This window comes from Aythya marila (assembly GCF_965140915.1).
Source record: "Aythya marila genome assembly, chromosome: 7".
Lineage (NCBI taxonomy): Eukaryota > Metazoa > Chordata > Aves > Anseriformes > Anatidae > Aythya > Aythya marila.
In genome coordinates, this window is record NC_139048.1 from 659,965 (window position 1) to 682,168 (window position 22,204).

Below are 22,204 nucleotides of genomic sequence, written 5' to 3' on the forward strand. Positions count from 1 at the left end.
GCCGCCGGGGGCGCTGCGCCCCGTCCGTGCCCGCCCCGTCCCGTCCCGCCCCGCCGCCGCCCCCGCCCCCCGGCCCCGCTCCGCCCGGCGCGGCCCCGCTGCCGCCTCCCTCCGCCGCGCTGCGGCAGCGCCGCGGGCAGGAGCAGCGGGCGCGGCGCGGGGGGCGGCGGCGGCGGCGGCGCCGGGCGCTGCCATGCGGGGGGGAGGCGGCGGAGGGGCGCGGGGCGCCTGAGGGCGGCGGGGGGCTCGTCCCGGCCGCGGGAGCCGGCGGGGCCCGGCGCCTGGGGCATGCCCGGCGGCTCGCCCCGATGTTTCACTGGGGCAAGTGGAAGAAGAGGATGGGAGCGAGCGCCTCGTCCTCCAAGAGACCCGTGTTCGACGAGAGGGAGGACGGTGAGTGCGCACCTGTTGAGCCCCGCGGGGGACGGGGGGGATCGGGGGGCAGCGAGCCGTGCCGAGCCGTGCTGTGCCATACTGAGCCGTGCTGTGCTGTGCCATGCTGAACCGAGCCGTGCCGAGCCGTGCCGAGCCGCGCGGGGGCACCGGCGGAGCGCCAGGCCGGGTGCCGCTGGCCGCGCAAGTTGTGCGAAGTGCCCCCGTCCCGTACCGGGCTCCCCAGGCGCCGTGCGGCTCCGTACGGGGCGGCCGAGCCGGGAGAGGCGCCAGGCAGGCGGCGGGGAGCCCGCTCCCCTGGGTGCCCCCGGTGCTCCCCGGGGGGGTGGCGGGGGCACGGCCCCGCCGGGAGCTGGGTGCTGGGTGCTGGGAGCCGGGCGTCGTGTCCGGGCTGGGCGACCCCCGCTGCCCCCCGCACGGCTGGGTGCTGGTTAGGGTAATGCACGCTGCGTTCCCGACCCTCGCGTCTCCGGGCTGTTACTAAAGCAGGGAGGAGCTGCCAGTTCGTGCACCGAGCTGCACAGGGAGCGCCGAACAAAATCCCCCTTGGGAGGAGCACCGCAGAGTCCTTTAAACCCCTCTGTGCCCACCGGCCGTGGGACTGCCAGGCTGCACCTGGCCGCGTGTGCCCGGTGAAAAACCTCATCTGGATGCGGCGTGCACGGGAACAGCAAGCACTCCGCGGGGAAGCGCTGAAATTGGAGGTTTGCTGCGTGGTCTGGAAGGCACCGCGTTTTGAACCGAGCCTGTGTACGGCCAGCGTGGAGACGCTGACCGCTGCAGCTGCGTGGGCATCGGCAAAACCCCGGTGCCATCTAGTAAGGTGTGCTTCAGCAGCGCTTCAGCAGTAGCGGAGACTTCCTAGGACGTTACTTTCTGAGTATCGCCTGCCCTTTTGTCACGGCTGGCTGGTGTGTGCTGGGAGCAGGCGGTGTTGTGCTGGCGAGCTCCTATTTACTGGCACAGCAGGGTTGCTATGGAGATCCCTTAAGACATTCCGATAACTTCCTTAAATAAAGCAGCCAGTTAGTGCTTTCGCCTTGTGTGTGACAGCATGCGGGAGAATTACTAGTGCTGGCAATTTCAAGTAAAATAATAATGATAAAAAATTAAAAATAGATTAGCACGTGAAATTTTACCCGTAGGCTCCCAGCGAGGCATGCACGAGCCTGGCTGCCTAAATGCAGTGGTTAATCCCTTTTGGTTATGAAAGGCTGAATGTAAATGAAGGCTAACATTTGTTCTAACGTGTACGAACGTGAGGTCCAGAACTTGCCCTCAGAGAGAGATAGCTACAGATGCGACATTTCTAAGGCAGCAAACCCGCAGCGTCGTGTTGCCTGATGTCCCTAGGACGGGTTTCAAGACTTACATGACCAAGGCTTTTGGCCAAGTAGACGTGGTCGAACCAGGGTGCAGTGGGGTTTCGTGGGCTGGGCAGTAATGAGTAATGAGTTTGTCCTCAGCTTCAGCAACACCACCTTCTCTGCAGCCTGGGCTGCTCCCTGCTGCTGGATCTGACCTTGATAAACCGACGGGCCTGCTGCTGTATTTCTGCCTTGCTGAACGCCAGCTGTGACCGCAGCCGTCTGGTGAGCCCATGGTGGGTTGTGGCAGTGAGCACTCTGAGGCTGTGACTGAAGGAAAACTTCATCTTCCTGCGCCTCTCATGCGGGTCTCTTGGCCCCCTCCAGGTTTTTCAGCACCGTGCTCTGTTCCTCCCAGAACAGACCCTGCTGTTTTCGCGGGGATCAAACCACCTCCAAGCGTGGTGTCGGTGTAACCCGTGCTCAGCCCTTGCTGCTTCTGAGGGGTGTGCAGCCCCACGCGGCCACCCTGCTCCCACCTCCTGTCCCACCGTGGCTGCTGTGCCCCGTCCTGCCCCACTCCGGCTGGCTGTTGCTAGCCCTGCGCCCAGGTACAGGCTGGGGTGGCCACTGCCAGCCCCCAGCGCGGCTCATCAGAGCTGTCCTGGAAGCAGGGCCTTGGCACCTCTTGCTGCCATTCGTGTTCTTGGTGTGGTGCTTGGCTGCAGCACGTGCGTTTTGCTGTTCCGTGGTGGCTGATAAAATCTTTGAAATGTTTCTGAGTGTTTCAGAGTCGGGGTTCAAGTAATTGGGAAGCTGACCCTGACAGGGGAGTGTTGGTGTGTTTTGTTTGCTTCCAGAAAGCAGTGGTACCTGCAGAGAACGGTCCCGTCCCCTTTGTGAATGTCGACTCGGGAGCTTTAGTTTACACAGACAGCTTTGCATGTGCAGAAGCTGCTAAAACTGCATCAGCTGGGGTGTGTGTGCCAGTCTGGCCGTCCAGAGAGGCTCGGCAGCAGCGGTGCCTTTTTGACAGCAAGCATTTGACGAGGTAGGTTGTGCCTGGATTCTGAACAGAGAATGTTAATGAGTGTAAAAGGAAAAACAGGTAAGGAAAAAAGAAGTAAGAGCTGGAAAAAGCCTACAAGGTTGAAGACTCAAAGCTGTCGTGTGCTGGCATTACGGTGGCCTCAGTAAACTGAAGTCAACTGTAGCAGGCTTGGGGATTTATGGTCTGTGCGCAGGTCATTATCGCCACGTGTTGTTGCGCATCAGGAAACACTGGTCCTTGTCTGTAAGGGCTTTTTAGCGTTTCCTTATACCCATAAGAACCTTCTAAAAGCTCACTAGCAGGTCAGGGAATGTGGGCAGTTAAGATTTTCTGCTTTGGGAAAAGCCCAAACAAATGTTTTGTTTGTTTGTTTTTGTATGTTTGTTTGTTTGCTTTACCAAGTGGGGAACAAAATGTCACTGTGAAACCAACAGGAATGTTTCAACCTTTCTGTTTTAGAAAACATTCAGCAGATGTGCTCAGACTGGGAAAGGCAAAAGCTGAGGGAGAGGAAACACAAGGAGCACTCGGAGGTAGTGCTGCCCACAGCTCTGCGAGGGGCACAGCGTGCCCCTATCTACATATCTACGGGCTGCGTTTTGGTCGTGGCTCCTCCAGAGTCCAAGTGGCTTCCTAAAAAAGTGTGTATAAATGTGAACGGCACCACGTAAAACCATCTGGCACCACCCGCCGAGCTGTTCTTCTCTCGCTTCTGAGGAGGTGCCTGGTCCCAGGGCCTTCTGCCTGGGTGGTGACACTGCAGGTTCCCAGCAGATTTACGGGGCTGTAACGTGGCAGCCTAATTAGTGTTTGTCCTGATTAGCGTTTTGTCTCAGTCAGCGTATGCCAATCCCTTGTCTGTCTCTCTCCCAAAGTGCTGAGGACTCGACGCACCGTCCAGCCTCCTGTCTTCAGTCTTGCTTGCTCGACAGAGCTGCTCTTGGTGCAGGGTCCCAGCTGTACAGCTCCCGCAGCCGAGCAGTCTGACTCCAAGCTGTGCGTGCCATAGGGCTGCTCTCTGCCTTAGGTGGTGTGTCCGTGAGTGTTTGGGGTTTCCCTAACAAAAACAGTCTGTGCTCAGAATGCTTTGGCTCGGGTGCTGGTGGGAGCCAGCCCTGACCTGGGATTTGGGGTGAGCAGGCAGAAGCAGGGAGGCGATGTGGTATGTGCTTCCATTGCAGCGTGTGGCTGGCACTGCCAGGGCAGCTCACCCAGGATGGAGGGAGCTGCTGTGCTGCAGGGCCCCTGGGCACCCCAGTAGCATTTTCAGGGGGCTGGGGGTGCCCAGTGCCGTGCTGGCGGCGACCCTCTTCGCACAGGGCCACCCGTCAGAGCCTGCTGTGTGCTGTGAGCTGTCTTCGTGGGGGAGCAGAAACCACGTTCCCAGCCATTCCCTAAGCTGAAGCTGGAGTACTTCAGCTTTAGGGATGTGCTGGGCCTGGAGGGCTCGTCGCAGCTGGGCGGTGTGTGGGGGACGGCCCTGGCTCTCTCCCTGGTAGTCCTCCAGAAATGTGCAGGAGTTTGAAGGGCCCTGCAGCAGCTGCCGGCACGGCTCCCATCCCCATGGAAACAGGCGAGAAGTTGCAAAACCTGGGGTAACGTGCTTAAAATAATCTCCATTTTAATTTCAAACAATGTGTTGGCAGGCCGTAGGACTGCACGCGCACCAGAACACAGATCCCTCCTGCCTCGTCGTGGTGATCTGGAGCCAGACCTCGGGCGATGCGCCCTGGAGCCACACAGGGTATGGAGGGGCCGTGAGGCAGGCGTGCGGGGCCTCGCCTGCCCTCACCCGGCGCCGTCCTGGAGCCTCCCCTCCCTCCTCTGCAGCTCCGTGCTGCTGCTGCTGCGAGGCTCGGGACAGAGGGGCGCTCCCTCACGCTCTCCTTTCATTTTGGCTCAAATTGTTTCAAAGGCGAGAGTTGGGCTGTGTCAGGCTGTGTTGTTGTTCTCCTTCTGCATCCTGTTTTCTGATCCTGTGGGAGCGAGACGTCCAGCCTGGTCTGCAGGGCTCAGTGTTACTTTTAAGGTTGAGATTCTCTCCCCCACAATCATTTATTTGGGGAGCAGGGACCTTAAGAGCGATGAGGGCACGGTGTGGGACTGACTCTGCAGGATGGGGGGACGGGAGCAAAGCTTGATCTGCTCTGGGCCTTTCCTTGTGTGCAGTGGGAGCCTGTACTTTGTGCCCCTTCCCTGAGGCCCCATGTCCCCGTGCACGCTGCTGCCTTGTGCTATGCGGGCCTCTGGAGCATGGGGCCCCCCAGACCCGTCCCCAAGAGGCCAGGAGCCGCTGCCGTGCCCCGTGCCCGGTGTCCTTAGGGCAGCAGGACTGTGGGCTCTGAGCAACTGGGCACTGCCCCTTGGGTCGGGGAGCCCTGGGCCCAGTGGGGTGAATGTAAAATCCCATTTCTGTAGGGTCAAGTACAGATCTGCTAAGCCTCTATGCTCTCTGAATTGCTTATTACATTATTTTCTAAAGTGGAGGCAAAGAAACTATCCTGTGGGGGCAACCAGGGACCGGTGCCTCCAGGCCTGCGTAGGTTACGGATCCCAACATCCCCAACAGGCTGCAGAGCAAACCTTTTGTTGTCGCCCGGCTCTCGTGTGGCTGTGGGTTGGGAGCACAGATGCCTTTGCCTGTTATTTAAAAACAAGAGGAAAAAAGCATTTATGCATCAAAGTGGTAGCTAAGTAAGTATCTGGGGGGAGGAGGGAGTGAAAATTGCCAGGAGGTGTCAGAAAAGCTGTGTTTAGTATTGCCACTTGTTGTTGTTGTTCTTATTTTGTTTGAAATCTTTCTTCTCCCAGATCTGTGGCTTTTTTTGTGTGTAGTTTACCCAGAGACAAGTTCTTGCTGCAGCCCGACCTCCCAATAAAAGCAGGCGCTCTGTTCCCCCTTGTGATTTAAACCTTTTAGTTCCCATTTCTAACCAGAGCTGGGTCAGTGGCGGGCTGGGGTGCTGCCGAGGGAGCGCAGCCAGCGGTGGGCTCGGTGCTGTGCAGCCTCCTGGGGTCGAGCGGGCTCACTTCTAACACACCTCTATCGGGTGTCCGTGCTTAAAGCCCATCGGACCCATTTGTCCCCCGACTCGTTAGCAGGGTCTGGCAGGGCTGGGCACGAGGTGGAGCAGACGGCGGTGCAGGGCAGGCAGCGATGTCGGCGCTGCCTCAGCTCCCCGTGGGGACAGGCAGGAGAGGCGCGCGGTGTCGCGCTGGGCGAGGCGTGATTGCCGTCTCTGCAAGTTGCCGTGAGGTCTTGAGGTCACTGCATCGGTTTGTTGTGCAGAGAGTGCTGCAAAAACCTGCCGTTCTTGCTGGTTTTCTGCTGAGGGAGCTCTGCGCGTGAAGTTTTTGTGTCATGTAACACAGAAATGGTTCAAGTCCAGCGAGCTTAGCAATTGCAGACCGTGAACATGTGTAGTTACCTGCCCAGCAGCTGGATTATTGGTTCTTTCTCCTTCAGAAATAATGAATAATGCCCTTCTTGTTTTACTATCCACGTTGAGGACCACAGCCCCTTCATCAGCACTGAAAGTAACCTGGAGAAATACTGTTCTGGTCTGCACGCTGCGAAATTGCACTTACATAAAACTGTCACGGTTGCTTACTTGAAGTCATGCTTTACCTCTCTGTGTTGGCTTCTATATTTTTGTTTAAATCTTCTAATTTGCAACTGTTTAAAAATTTAAACCCTCTTTCAAAGAGGTGATGCAATATGCATGGAGGCTGGAGATGTTTTCTGCACTTCATTAGGTACTTTGTTCCTTCAAATCTTTTTATTTTTTTTTTTCAGGTTTACTTGTCCATTTTCTGTTTTACAGTTTTACCATTAGCAATTTAGACACAGCCTTCATTTCTCGATCTGTCTTACACAACCGCATTGCTTGTCCTGGTCCAGCGCCGGGTGGTACAGGGCTGTGGCATCGTTTGCCTTCCTCTCTGTCTGTCCCCCACCAAGCTTTCTGTCTCACAAAGCTCTCATGACATCGAAAAGATGTCAGCTGGTAAAAGCACTCACTCAAGTTGCAGATTTTCATACTTGATTTAGCAGAGGTCCAGCACACACAGCAGACTTGGACAAGGCTGCTGTGGGCTTTGTGTCTCTGCATTTGGATGTTTCAGCATTCACACAGCCATTTCGTCCTGCGAGTGGGACGGAGAGGCCCTTTGACCAGGACCAACTGTGACAGATGCTTGCAGTGTTGATACTCTCAGGTGAAGGGTTCCCAAGCAGCGTTTGAGCAGAGCTTGCATCACTGGGACCCTGCAGGTGCTGTCCCCGAGGGAACTGACCTGGGCAGCGTGCCCAGTGCGAGAGCCTCCCTGATCTCTGCACCGGGGGGCTGCCGAGAGGCCCGGAGATAGAAGCTGGCAGGGCAGAGGAGGCTGGGGGGACTCACGGCCTCTTCCCCACTGCCTGCAGGGTCACGGAGCTGAAGCCAGGGTCACCTGAGGGTGGGGAGGGAGGGGTTGGAGCTTGTGCACGGCTCCTGTTGGGGAGCGCTCGGCCAGGCTGCTCCAGCGAGGCTCCGGGAGGCGCACAGCCCTACAGCAGCCCTTTGCCTGCAGTAAGGTCATGCAGGATGTCACGGGCACCCTCTGGCTGATCGCTGCTGCTCGGGGCGAAGCTGTGACCGTGGCATCTCCCTGGCGTTAGCGGCTGTGTGGTGTTGCTGCACAGCCCCTGTGTGCCTGAGCTTGGGGGTCCCCTGGCTGAGTTCGGGCTGATGCGGTGATGTGCCCATCAGTGACACTGAGCACCCTGCTAAATCCTGCTCCATCCCCATGGTGTTGTCACTGTGCACTGCAGGATCCTGCTGTTGTCACGCCCTGTCACACGTAGGATCATCCCAGGCATCTCCTGGAAAAAGGGAGAAAGATTATGCAAGGCCTTGAGGGGCAAACGAGTTTACGGGAAGTCCTAAGGGAGGAGTGGAGGTGAAAACAAACCCTGACGGCAGCTGAGGCCGCCTGAAGTCAAGTAAGGGAAAATTAACAAAGCTGACTGCGATTCAGGGGGTGCTTGACGGATGGGGAGGGAAAAGGGCAGATCAAGAAAAAGTAATCAGAAATAGAGTTCAGGTAAAATGTTAGATCAGATTAATATTTCATCCGTTCTCTAAAGGCCACAGTCGCTACAATCCATTTAAAGCAGTCTTCTGTGAATTTCGAGTGGTGTGTAAGAGCATGTTGTTAGGGGTTTAAACACCTTATTGATCACGTTCCTGCTATGTAATGATCGCCTTTCCCATTCTGCTAGCGTTTCCCCTGAGGCCTGCAGCCGCATCTTCCCGGGGTATGAATGCAATCAGATGGGGCCGGTCAGGAGCCGCAGCGCACGGCTGCAGGTGGCTTTGGGACACCCGTGCTGGCAGCTCTCGGACAGGAGAAATGCACGGGGACTGCTGGGCGTGTGGAGGTGTTTGTGGTGCCATCCCGTGCTCGTGGCGGGCAGAACGTCAGCTTGTATCGTTTAAAATGAAAAACCTTCCTGGAAATGGAAACGGTTGTTCTTTTTGTGATCTGATACGTTTGTCAAGTAGGAGTTAGCTGATGGGGCGCTGGGCAGTGTATAACCGCCTGCAGCTGCTTTAGCTCTTGCATGGTAACGTTTGCGTGCAGCTTGTGATGGTGTGGCTCTGCGTTTGGATCAGAGTTTGGGCTTTCAGCTCCCCGTGGCCATGGCCGAGTTCTTGTTGCTGGGGCCCACCCAGGAGCAGGAGCTGACAGGGGAGGTGAGCCCTGGGACGGGCAGCAGCCCGAGCGTTACCCACCAGTGACACCTCCCTGCTGTGTGGCTGGAGGTTGGAGAGCAGTAAGGCAGCGGCAGGCGCTGAATGGCACTGACAGCCGAACGCTGCGGGGATGCGTGTGCTGCGGGCAGCCGGCGAGGAAAGAAGCGTGAGAGCTGGTCTGAGCTCTGGCATTCATCTCCCCAAGTGGAGAGGAGGTGGCTCGCGAGCAGCTTAGCTTCTCCGAACAAGAGGAGATAAACGTCAGTGTCCTCCACTCCTGTCCCCTGTTCTGCAGGAATTACACTGCTTTAGGTGACAGTTACAGAAAATTAAAAGTGCTCAGGACGTGTGGGAACAGACGGCTCTGAATGCTGCTAAGCAATGAGATACGGCAGTGTGTGAATGGTGATGTGCTAATCCGCATCTGGGCTGAGGTTCGGGGGCTTCTCCGGTACCTGGGACTAGCAGGGAGCGGCGGGCGCTGTGCTGTACTGAGCCAGCAGCCTGCTGGCGTGACTGCGCAGAGTCCGTACAGCCTGGTGGCTCCCCGTCCCGTGTAATCAAATCAAACTGCAGTTACTGATGTATTTACAGCTCAAATGACAGCTCTGGAAGCTGGTAATTGTCATGGATTGTTCAGAAAATAAACCTGCTTGGTTCTGTGCTTATCAGCACGGAGTTCATGTGCTCCTGCGACCGATACGTGCTCCGAGCGGCGCTGTGCGCGGTGCCTTCACAGACACCGTGTGCTGCTTTGGGACTCATGTGCCTGGTCTGCACAAGGGAAAACACAGCTGGCTTTGCTCAGGAAAATAGCAGTTCTTTTTTCATTTTGGGTTAAGTCCCCAACCAAACCATTTCCTCCCAGGACCAGTCAGACAAACCCCAGACAGAACCCACAACTAAGCAGAGTCAGCATCCCCACCTAAAATACTGGCTCATGATGCATGTCCCGTGAGTTTGGAAGGATTACCTGGTGGCAGCAAAGGGCCATCGTGCACATTTCGGACACCCAGAGGGGGGAAGAAAGGAAGGGATCACAGAAATCCAGTAGTAACTAGGAAGAAAATTAATTGATGATGAACTGGTGCAGTATGTAGGAGCTTAGCACCACAGACACTTCTGAGCACCAGACTTTAATTTTATTGGTGTCCGGACAGGTTAGTCAGTGTGAGAGCACGGAGGGAGTACTTAGATCCCCCGTATTGGTCACTTGCAGAATTCCCATGGTCTAACTCTGGTCCCTGGATATGCTGACACAAGTGATTCTGTGATTCTGTGAAGTCAGGAGGAAGAGGCTTGGGAGGGCTTGCGCTGAAGCTCTGGCTCCTCTGAGCCAGTGGGTCTGCCCGGGGGTTAGGTGGGATGCCAGTGAAACGGGGTGGGTTCTGGAGCTGAAATGTCGTGTGTTTAATGCCAGTTACCCATCCAGGACACCGCCAGCATCAGTCACGGTCCTTCAAAGTCTGTTCTCCAAAGACCGCACAAGCAGCACGGTGCATGCATGCAGCTGAGGAGTCTCTGGACATCTCATGAACACATCTGGCTTTGCTTGCAAATAGCTTTTCATTGCTACTACCATTTCTGGGCTATTTCAAGTACAGAAAAAGCACTTTCGAAGCATTGGGTAGCAAGTGTGCTGCTGAGGTGTGACACTCGCTGTCAGTGCATGCTGCGAACACCCACAAGCCACTGCCATGACAACTGAGCAGAAATGAGATCTGCCCAAGCATATTCCGGGCGGTGCAGTTGGTCTGTGCACACTACGAGCCTCCAGCTGGCTCTGGTGGTTTACCCCTCGCATCAGGTAAATCTCCTACCGCAGCTGCTGCTGGTTGGACACGGCGTTGCCCTTACGACTCCGGGTGTTCTCGCTGCCAGGGTGATGTATCTCATGTGAAAGGCCTTCTTTAAACCTCGGATATGTAGAATGCTAAATGACCTTGTAAAACATGTGTCTCATAATCCACTGGGAAGCTGCATACTGCACGTTAGCTTTATATCTTGCTGGTTCTCCAGTTTTAATGGAAACTGGCAGGCAAGACTAGGAAGTAGGGAATACAGAAAATAATATAGATTAGACTTGGATTGTTTGTACCGTAGGAAAATGTGTTTCTAATGGCTGGGGCAGTCAGGGAGCTGCCTCGGGCTGCAGCGGGGACATCGGTGCCCCGTGCTCCGTGGCAGTGCCCAGCAGGAGGGGGTCTGTCGGCAGCACGGTGCGGTGCGTTTGGCACAGGGTGAGCTCGGTGCGCCGGGGCACTCGCACTCGCTGTTCATTTTCGCTTGATTAGTTTTTATTTCGTGTTAAATGCCACAGCGAGGAAAATTGCAAGCAGGTGTCAAAACAAGCACAGTTGCAGGAGGAGAACGTAGGGATTGATTAATGAGTGTTTTCAGCATGTTGTGTGTTTTCCTGTGTGGCTTTCTGATATAAAGATCAATGTGTGAAATTCCTTTAAAAATAGCGGGTCTCTTTTAACCAGAACAAATCACTTCTGTTTGTCAGAACGTGATGAATGTCAACAAACAGTTCAGTCGCTGATTGCCCCACAGTAACACTTCAGAAATAATTTCAGTGTAGTGTTTCTGCTGGCCCTGGTTTAGATTTTGCTGATCTCCATCCCACACCGCTGAAGCTATCCCCTCTTTGGAGGCTCCCCTCTTCCTTCCTGCCTTGGGACGGGTTGCCAGTTGCTGCTGGTTCTCTCCTTCTCCCGGCAGGGCTGCAGGAGGGCTTCGTTTCTGTGCCTCAGTGCTGGTGGAGAGCCCGCAGACCAGCAGCCCTGGTGGGAGCACTGCTGTGGCTGTGCCCCGGCTGTGCTGAGCACCAAGCACAGGGCTCGGGGAGCCGCCTGCCCTCGGCTCAGCAGGTGACGGGCCAGGCTTCCCTCCCTCGTCTTTAAACCCCTTTGCATGAGATGGTGTCTTCTGAGAGCTGGTACTTGGCAGTGTTCAGGAGGATTTCGTATCACAGAAATGGGATGCTGGCTTTCCCCAGGGAAGTTAAACTTTGTAAATAATTCTGTTTGCCGTTCCCCGTAAATTTAGGTCTGTTTCTTGTTGTTCTGGGGTTTAAATGAATCCCGAGCAGCAAGTGTCATCCGCTCCATGCTGCTGCGGTACGGGGTGGGCAGGCTCAGCCCCTCTGCGTGCAGCTGGCTGCCCCCCTGAGCACAGCTGCTGGGACACCCGCCTCTGTTACCTGCCGAACAGAGAACAGATTTGTTCACTTTGGGGAGAACCGAAGGGAATTAGTGCTCTGAGCTGGGGTCAAACCTACCCCGTCAAGTGAAACTTTCCAAGTATTCCTTGAGTTCTTGTGGCTGTCTTTGCTTCCTTTCCAGACTTATCTACGTTGCAGGCACGTATGACTGACAACTGCTAATTTATTATCTTGATATTAATTTTTCTTTCTCTTTCTTTGCAAAAAAGAGCCACTCTTATCGCAGAGGTCTGGGAAGCAGCTTGCCTGACGAACGTGAGGGATGATCCCAGAGATGTACGGCAGGCTACAGCACTGCGTGTGCAGGCACCAGACATCACAGCAAGATAAAAAGATCCCCAAGCCTCACGAGTGCTTTTTGTTCTGATAATTCTTGTCTTTGCCCCCCTTTGAGCTGAGGGCTGCTGCTTAGCTGAATTCGTCACGGTGCTCCTGCCGCAGGCTCCTTGGGATGCGTTGTTTTTCCTCTCAGAGCCCTGGGAGCTGCTGGCATTGCTGGCCTGCAGTGTGCGTCCTCTCTTAGGCTGTGTTTGTCAAAAAAGCGTAGGGCAGTCAAAAAGCAGCGTTTCCCACAGGCGTTAAAATCCCGAGGCACTGCTGATGGAAGAGCACGTTGGTTTGTCCTAGCTGAAGGTATTTTGGGAGTGCGTGTCTGCTGCTCGTGAGCTTCCAGGACAAAGATAGGACTGAGCGCTTAAAATAGCTCTCTGGAGCCACGTGCACAGTGCAGGCTGCACCGGTGGCTTCTGCTGAGGAAGGAAATCCAGAGTTTGTTTTCAAGTTATCATAATTGTGTTGACAGTGCTGTCGCAGGGAACGCTATCTTAATGGGGTAACGTATAAATTAACTCTAAGTACAACGTATGCGCATGCAGATCCCGCGCGCTGCTCACATCACAACGCGAGTAAATAAGGAACTCATTAGCTTTGTTAAATGCATATATATTACATGTATATATATAAAGCTGCCTGCCCATTGAAGCAGCAAAGCCTTTTGTTGCTGTGTGTCGAGCCAGCTCCTCCAGGCACGGTGTGGTGCAGTGTGTGCTCCGAGCAGCCCATGCCACGTGCCCAGCGCTGCGAAGCGGCGTGCTGCTGGCCCAGTCCGTGAGTGCTGGGGGAATTCATCGTGCTCTCCAGTGGGCTTGTTAATAGGCATGCATTAAAAAAAAACAGCACAGGAGACACTGGCTGCATTTCCATGGTGCTCATCGGTCTAGTTGCCAAGCAATGAACAGAGCGGACAACCGCAGCCCTTCTTCACGAGGCTGTGGTTTTGGCTGGTTTGGTTTTAGATTTTCTTCACAGTACTCAAGTGGAGCGCAGTGCTCTTGCAGAAAGCTGGAGCACAGACCACCCTTAAACGATGTAAATGTGCTATGTGCAGCACTGCTGGAGCTACAGCAAATCCATGGTAAGCAGGAAAGCTGCGTTTCATTAAGCATGCCTTCTATCGCAGGACAAAATGTTTCTTAGGGACCCGGTGATGATGAGTAGTGACACAAGTGTGGTGTTTTACTGAGGCTCCACTGGGTTGGTGTGGTCACCTTCACAGACAAGGGGGGCGTTTGTGTGCTTAGCCAAGAGATTCACCAGTGTGATGGGTAAGGGGATGCGCTGAGCTGCCCAGTATGCAGGCTGGTTTTTCTTTTCTTTCCTTTCCTTTCCTCCCATGCTCTGATAGTCATTACTGGGCACAGCGAAGCAGCAGGAAGAACAAGGCTGCCTTTCATGCCCAACAATGGATTTGCTGGTGTGGCAGACACTAAGAGCCTATTTTGATTAAAAAGCAGAAGCTGCTGATTGTAGTGTCCTGAAAGAAGATCTTCTTGGAAACTCCTTGTACAAAGAGTTCTTTTCTCAGGACTGTCACACACTGTGTCCATGGGAGAGTTAAGCAGTACTGGAAGGATCTGCTAAAAGCAGCGATAATCGTAGAACATATTAAATAGCACTGAGGCTGAAGGTGGTTTCGTCTTCTCCCCCTACCGCTTCCCCCCGGGAAAAACAAAACAAAACAAAAAAAAAACAAAGCCACAAAGCCAACACATCTCAGTCTCAAACTTCTTATAGAGTCTTTTGTAATTTAAAAAAAAATAAAAAATTGCTGAATTCCGTCTTCATCTCAGATATTCCTAAGTTCTCATGTGAAACCCAAATGCTCTGTACCCTTATCAGAAGGGAAGTAAAGGGTGAAAAAATGAGGGGGTGCTGGATGGAAGACCTGAAGGGTGACTGGAAAGCCACCGTTATCCCTTCACCAGTGTAATTGTCTTGTGGTAGCCTCAGGGAAGCCTGCAGGGAAATGGGAGACAACTCTGCAGAGAGAGGCAGTTCTGTGGGAGGAAGTCACAATGAGATAAACAGGAGGGAGCAGGGGAAATGGACGATGTTTTGGTGAAAGTGATTGAAAGAAAGTCTGTCAGCCCGAGCCTTGAGAGAGCCTCCTCTGGAGGAGCTCGTGGTCCCTGTGCTGTTGGGGCTCAGCACCAGGGGAGGGGGCCTGGCAGCGCACGGCAGAAATCCTGCTCCACTCAGCACCTTGAGGGATGGAGAGGGCTAAAAGGTTGTGTAACAAATATCCCACCCCGATGTGGGGGGATGCTGCAGCTGGCGGGATCCCTGCTGCCACGCTGGGTGTGCCCAGGGGCTGCGTGTGTGGGCCGGGGGCTGTGTGGGCCTGGCCTCCCGCAGGTGTGTGCGAAAGGCACGGGGACGAGGGTGGCTGTCGCTGATGGGGCTCCCCGTCTCGACAGGTTCTGCTGGGTTGTCGTACACAAAGGGGGCCGGCTCCTGTGTAAAGGCCTGTGCAGACCCTGTTGGGAATGGCACCCCCGTTTGTGGCACAGGAGGTATTTTCAGCGTGCCTGCCTCTGTGGGCTCGCAAGGCGAGGGCAACCCCTCCCTTCCTCCTGCTTCCCGGCCCCGGTTGCCTCTTGGCACACACACGTCAGCGTGCCCGTCGGTGGCGTGGGCTCCTGGCGCTCCTGCTGGCACCTCGCGTGGCAGGAGCGAAACCGCCGCGAAGGCGCCCGGCGTCTGTCAGGTTGTGTGACGGGGCCGGCGCTGCGATCCGCTGAGCTGCCTGCTCTGTCTGGTGTGTTGCTGCATGTGTGTCGGGTGGGCTCCCGGGAGCAGAAGGTCTGGCCGGAGCTGTGGGGATGGCATGGGGCAGCGGGACTGGGTTTGGTCAGTGCCCGGTTGTGGTGGGAGCCCCGGGGCAATGCAGGGAGCGGGGAGCTTGCTGCTTGCCCGGCAGCACGTCCTCGTGGCACAGGGATTTCGGGGGGATCAAATCCCACAGCATGAACAGCTGTAGGGCTCCTTACCATAAAAATACGGGGGACTTTTCCTGTTCAGAGGTGATCAATCACGCACCAGTTGCCAGTGTAAGCCCAGTAATTTTTTCACAATACCTCAGCGTTTGTTTCTGCATAAAACATGAAGCTGAACAACAAGTGGGTAGTTCCTTTTCTTCTTTCCTTTGAGCAGCCTTTGTAGCCTTCTTTAGGTACACAGAACAAATATGTAAAGCGTGAGGATTTAAGTTACCCACTGTTACTGGATTTAATGTGGCTCAATTTTTCTTAAGAAAACACAGTAAATTATTAATATTGCTATTTTTACTGTTGGTTAATGTTTAAAATCTTCTGAGTATGGTGTCAGAGCCTTTCCAAGTGGCGTGATACTAGCAGAAGCAATAGTTTGTCTACTTTGAAAATTCTTATAAACCCTGATCTTTTGCTACAAAGCATCATTTTTTTCCCTTCTGCAAAATGGCTCCGTTCCTCTTAGATGCATTTGTGTAACAGCACGTCAGGAGTTGGAATATTATTACGGTACTATAAACTGCATTGGATTTCGTGTTAGCAACTGGTGTATCTCAACAATTACTCTTACTGCTCATTATTATCGGTATTTCCATAGCAACTGGGAGGTCTGGTTGTGGACCCACCGCCACTGTGCTTGGTGCTGGAGGAGCGCAGCAGCTGTCACTGCCGTGCTGAAGGCGGGATGCTGCACGCACTCCATCGCACCTGAGCTGCTCCTCGCTGCTCAGGTATCGGTGCTGCTCAGCACTGCGAGTAGGGCTTCATCTCGTCCTTCAACAGTGCCCCATCATAATGCTTGCCGTTTTGTAAGAAAGCTACCAAAATACGTTTTCTCGCTTTTCTTAAACAGGTAACATCACTTCTTAACTTTCTGTACAGCTCCTATAGGGAATTAGGCTTCTGAAGCATCTGGCAAACGTCCCATCTCCGTGAGCAGTCGCACCAGCAGCTAATGACAGAAGTCGTGCAGCGCTGTGCAGCAGGGGAGGAACATCTCCTGCCCTTCAGTTTGCATCTTGGAAAAAAAACATGATCCTTCCTATTGCTCTCTTAGCCTGTCAGCATGTTTGTGGTAATACAACTTGACAATCCTTAAAAAATAGGACTGGAGAATCTGTTCTGCTCAAGTCTTGGGGCAGCGATTTCCACAGGTTAGTATTGCTATATAAATAGTCTGTTGCTTCTAAATTTACTTTGTTAATGTCACAGAGCATAAAAAAAAAGCAACAAGAAATTGATGTTTACAGCAGGGAGTAATGCAGGGAACAGGCCCGTTGCTGCTGCACCGCTCTCACTGCGCATTCTCTGAACGCTTGTTCCTGTTTCTCTTTTAATTGCCCAAGCGTAGAACATCATCTGCATAAATGGCTTTTTCCACTTAAAACATTACTCCTCTGCGTGCTGTGCTGTTAGCTCCATTTTCAAGCAAAATCCAGGCATTGTCAATGCTTTTTTTTTTTGAAGGGCTGTGAAGTAACAAACTCCATTTGTGGCTGGCTGTGGGGCTGGACCAGCAGTGCTGCTGGCGAGCAGTGGCACTGCCGTGGTGGGACAGATGTGAGGTTAGGAGCTTTGGGGGCTGCCCTCAGTGTTGCTTAGCATCCAGGCGGGTGTGAGTGTCACACAGGTGTTGGCAAGTCCCTGCAAAAAGCAGGACCACAGTTGTGCTGCCCAGACCAGGTGTCCTGGCTAGAGCTGTCAGTGTGTCTTCTCCCCGTGAGCACTAACCTCCATGCTGTGTGGCGCGAGGCTGGATCCTGAACTGGAGCTGAGAACAATCTCTGCACGTAAGAAATTGCTTCCGTAGACTTAAATATAGGAACGACTGGAAGAAAAATGTCCTCGCTGGGTTTGGTGCTGGAGAAGCGCAGCCCCGCTGGCCTGGTGAGGCTCAGCCTGTAATTACAGTGCACTATTTCTGGAGGGTAGTGCAAAGCCTTTTGGAGGTACTCTACGGAGGCTGCTTGAGTGATGCTAATTACTGGCGGTTAATTAAAAAGCAAGTAAGAGGAGAGTTCTGTCGGGGACTTAAGCAAGAGCTTGTAGTTGTGAGTTCTGCTCTTCTCACTACGTTTTCCAACCATAACACTCCCCAGCTCTGCTCTGGGCTTTTTCATACAAGAAGTTACGTGTGTGTTGCAAGAGTTGCTCCTCAGAAGAGCGTTCAGGCTGGTGCAGCATCCACCCCAACCAAACAGCTCTACGTGTCGTGAGGCTGGTCTGGCGCTCACCATCCAACCGTGCAACCCATGGCCCTGTCTCTCTTTTTCCCGCGCCACTTCACTGAAATGAACATGCTGGGTAGCGGATTTTTCTGTTTCCATTGCAAATTTGTATCAGCAAATGAGCAAAATCAATGTTGCTTGTTTGTTTTGACAATTACAGTACAGCTTTAATTACGATCCTTCCTCGTATACTGCTGAATGTTATGTGGTATGTTTGGCGTAAACAAAGATGTTCTGCTAATGTGAGATACAGTTATTAAAGATACACTGTCAAGCTGGAGTCTAGTCACTAAAACCCCAAACTTCCAGTTTGTATATTTTTACATTCATTTTCTGTAGCCTGAATGCAAGAAAAAACAGATGTAATGTACGGAGAAGTCACTGAGAGTGACTCTGTGGGCCTTTGAGAACTGAGCTAAGAAAACTGAAGAGAAAAAAAAAAGAAATCACAACCTGCCTTCATTTATTTTGAGTTAGAAACTTCAGATATTGTAGCAGGAATACAATATTTAAGGCTCTGAGTGAGCTCTCTGTTCACAACAGTGGGTACCTTCAATTGTCACTTAGCGTGAAAAGGGCCTGATTTTCCTGTTAATCACTTTCTGCCTCTGAAGGGTCTATTTTAAAGTCTCAGCCTATTGTGTCAATATGAAAGCAGCTGTGAGATTGTCTTGCAATGGTAAATTGGCAATGACTTTGCATTTCATAATTAGATAACGAGGAATGGATTACAACGTACATGTCTTTCAATATATCATTAAAATGTGCAGCACACGTTTGACACACAATTAAGAATGGGATTTTCTAAAGCTCTCAGTGACAGTTTCCATTTTGCCTCGCTCCGTTGCCTAACAGGCCATTGACATAGATGAGAACAAATTCAGCCGAGGCTTTTGATTTTTTTCTGAAAAATCCTTCGGGACTCCAGGATGACTAAGAGGGCCTCGATAACCCACAGACCACAGTTTGAGCATCCCCTGGCTGGCGTGGAGCTAGCAGCCTGTATCCCAGCGAGGGGCAGCACGAGCCGCTCTGAGGTTTCTGCCCAGGAGTGACCTGTGCTGGGACTGTCTCCATGCCCCCCGTTCACCATGAAGGTCACTTTCTCAATTATGCCTTGACAGAATTTTTTTCCGGGAGGTAATTCAAGAGAGAAACTATTTCTAGAGATTGCTGTCAAATTACAAAGAGTCTTTAATTAAATAGGTGTCCATTACTTAGTGGCAATTAAAGGGAGAAACGTACTGCTGCTGAAAGAAGCAAATCTCCAATTTCCTAACAAAAATTTCCTTTTCAAAATAATAAGATAAAAGTAGCTTATTCTGCTCTAGTACTGAAGCCTAAAAGAAATTAATGTCTGTCCTTAGAGAGATTTAATTTTGAAAGTGAAAAACATTCGCATTGGCTTTCTGCACACATTCTGCTGTGAAAGCAGTCACAGTTGCGAAGCAAGCTGTAGCGTTTTGTTCTCAACTCGGTGCAGAGCTGATTAATCAATCTGTACCTTTTGAGACTTAAAAACACACCGCACTTTTCTAGGTTTTTGCTATTCTTTTCTTCTATCGTTCAGAGAACTTTTCCTACCAGCCCTGGCACGAACTGTTTACGCAGGGTGCGTTCCCCGGAGCGGGGCGGTCGGGGTGGCGGTGGGGGGACGTGGAGCTGAGGCTGGGCAGGAAGCATCTCCACACCGCCGGGCTTTGGCTCCTCTGGCTGCCTTGGAACTGGGAGATGGCACCGGATGCTCGGGCTGGCGTGGAGAATGTGTGGCAGGCTAGGGGAGTGGTGTGGTTGTGTACCGGGAGCCTGCGTGTGGCTCACCCCTAACATTATTTACGTTTAATTTTAGAGTCGGGTTAGCAAATGAGAAAGAAATGGCCCAGTTGTACTGGTTTAGAACCAAATTAGTGTTTTTGCAATTTCCCTTACGTCTTTTGGGTATTTTTATCATCTACCTCATTCTAACGGCCTCGTCTGAGTCATCTCTGCCTTAGTTTAGCTTTCTGCTCCTTTCTGCGCCTACTCCTGCAGGACCTGTTTCTACCAAATAAAGCCGGATGCTGGCCTCACTGAAGCCATACAAGACCAGCGTTATTAAATTATGTGGACATTGGGTCAGGGAATTATGAATATTGATATCTTTGATTTAGCAGCCTTCTGAATTAGCGAATGTCCATAATACAGCAATTCATAATTTATCCTAAGTAAAGACAGCAGATTAGCTTTCAGTTTAATTATTGCTTGTTTTTGTAGCTGTTGTGAGGTTTAAGTAGCAAAGCACAGAGGGGAAAAGCAGCCCTTCCCAAACTGCAGACCTCTATTTCAGCAATGATTTAGGTGAACAATCCTCATCCTTTCAGTGCTGCTGCTCACAGGAGATGCTCTCTGCTCCAGAAGGGTTTGCAGGATCATGTGTTTCATTTCTGTGCACGTGGATGGTGTAAGGTCCCTGCAAAGCCATTGAGAGTTATCCCAGCGTTGTTTAAGATGTGCTGTGATTTTCTGTTCCTCCACACTCTTGATTTCCTGCTTATTTAATGAACAAAAAACCCTTCAAGTGAGGACAATGGACAGCTGTACCGCTCATTTTATTCCAAATGGTGAATATTGTATTTATGAAAGAAGGATCCAAATATGGTCCATCTGTTGTTAAGATGTTCACTTCATAGAGAAGAGAACATTTCCATATCCTTCATGCAATGTTCACATGAAGAGCTGAGCTTTTTAAAGGGTATTTTATTTTTCTTTATGGAAAAGATACTATGTCATGCAAAATTGCACCGAGTTATATGTTTTGTGTTCCCAAAATGTCAGGGCTGCCAAAGCACTTCACTAGTAATGAAATCTGCCTTGGTCCCATCTGCAGCTGGGTGCTGTAGGTTCCCTGCATTGTCGTGGTTCGTGGTGATCTGGGTGCTGCCGGGGCAGCTAGCTCCTCTGCACAACGGCGGCTCTGGACGGCTCTGGATGTCTCTCTCCTGCTTATCAGCATTGCAGCTGGAGCTCATCAGGGCTGCTGAGATCAGGCAAAACCGGGCACCGCTGTCCTCCTCTGCGCATGGCTGGGGCTGGGTGGGCTTGGTGGGCTCTGTGGTGCCGAGGTGCCCCACGCTGCGCTTTGAGCGGTGTCGGCTGTGCTGAGATTCAGGTGCTGAGCAGAGTTCGTCCTGGCTCACGACTCCGTCTGTGGTGCAAAGACCTCTAAGAAGTGGAGGAGGAGTTTGTTGCCAGAGGACCTGGGAATATAAAATTTTGCATTGCAGTGTAAGGGAAGCAATCAAGAGAAAGTTAGAAATGATCCAGAGATAAAGGCCCAGACTTTCTCTTTGGGAGTATGAAGGGGCTTTTGATCGATTGCATGGGAAACGGCGCTGGAGACTGAAGTGAAAGTCATGGAAGATGTAATTGGCCAAAGATGAGATGTTTTAAAGGACTGGTGAGCTGAGAGTTGCAAAGCTTAGAGCATGCCAGAGACAAAAGCAAAGTGTAAGGCAGTTTGAGAAGGTGCTCCTGTGCCTACAGCATCTCCAGTGATGACAGCAGCAGCAGAGCAATAAGTGGCTGGAAAGAAATGGGTTAGAGAGCAGTTCTGTAAGCAAAGACGTTGTACCTAGGACTTGTAGTGGGTCGTTACCAATAACGAAGCCTCAGCTGGGTGCAGGCGGTGTTGATCTCCAGGCAATGGGGCTGCTTGGGGAGGGGCTGGAGGAATCGCAGAATGATAGAAGGGCTTGAGCTGGGAGGGACCTTAAAGATCATCCAACCTCCTGCCCTCGGTGCAGGCTGCCCAAAGCCCCCCAGCCTGGCCTTGGGCACTTGCAGGGATGGGCACCCACAGCTCCTCTGGGCAACCCGTTGCAGGCCCTCACCCCGCTCTGAGTGGAGAATTTCCTCCTAACCTCTAACCTAAATCTCCCCTCTTTTGGTTTAAAACCACTTCCCCTTGTCCTGTCATTATCTGCCCGAGCAAAAATTGCTCTTCATCTTTTTTATAAGCCCCCTTTAATTATTGAAAACCCACAGTAAGGGCTCCCCAGTGCCTTCTCTTCTCCAGGCTGAACATCCCAGCCCTCAGCATGTCCTGGTAGGAGAGCACCGAGGGACCGGGATGTCTGACGCATGAAGGACAGGTGGGAGGAGGACTGGGGAAGGGAGAACGTTTTTCTCAGTTTCCATTGTCAGTAGAAGCAATAGCTCATTTAATAAACAGGAAGGAAGGAGTGGTTGGGTTTTATGGAAGGCTGTTTAATGGTAAGCATGTACAGTCAGCCCTGGGGAGTGGGCCTCTGAGGTAGCTGCAGTTCCTGCAGGCGTAGGAAGCGGTGCTGCTGTGAGTGATTCAGGCACAGCTCCTTTCTGGAGGCTTGGGGCAGACAAGCTGGCTTTCAGACAGTATTCTGCGATTCTGTGAAAATATCCTGTGCGGAAAACACCTGTGTGCAGCGGGCTTTAAACCCCTTTAGAGTCTGTCTTTTCCATCTGTAGAACTTGCCTGCATCGCCAGCAAATGAAGTCAGTTTCTTGGTAATGTTGATTATCTCCTAGTACTTCAGTAAGGTCTCATTTTCATCTGATTTCTTACGGACTAGAGGACGTCGTGCCGACCTGTTGGAGAGGAGGGCAGAGGCGAGGCAGCACTGTGCCATGCGAACAGCGCCGGGCTGAGTGCGAGGAGTGCTGGCAGCTCCTGCTTGGCATCCTGACTTGCTCTGTAGCCTTGGCCAGTTTCATCTCCATTTTGCTTTATTAGGACTTTTTCCTATCCTGCCTAATCAGAAACCCAACTTTTTTCAATGCAAGGATTGCTTCTTACTGTATTTGTAAAACTCTCAGCTTAATAACAGCCTTACCTGGGTTTGAAACTCTGATATTGTGATAGCCCAGCGGTGGTGATGCCTGACATAGACACATCACCATCCTGGGGCAAACTGA

General features: G+C 52.4%; 1 protein-coding gene across 4 annotated transcripts in view; it reads left to right on the forward strand.

Moving 5' to 3' along the window:
- The first annotated feature begins 203 nt into the window (after positions 1-203).
- The window catches only part of STK32C (serine/threonine kinase 32C), a 75,480-nt gene continuing 53,479 nt past the window's right edge, over positions 204-22,204 (forward strand). For 3 of the 4 annotated variants that reach the window (XR_014317978.1, XM_082765438.1, XM_082765439.1), the window contains exon 1: positions 204-393. Coding sequence is in view for 2 of the 4 variants with exons in the window: in XM_082765439.1 (XP_082621565.1) it covers positions 289-393 (105 nt within the window). In the remaining 2 variants the exon portion in view is untranslated. Of the gene's footprint in view, positions 394-1,935; positions 1,986-22,204 lie in introns of those variants that run through there. The other variant, XM_082765440.1, reaches the window with a different exon arrangement.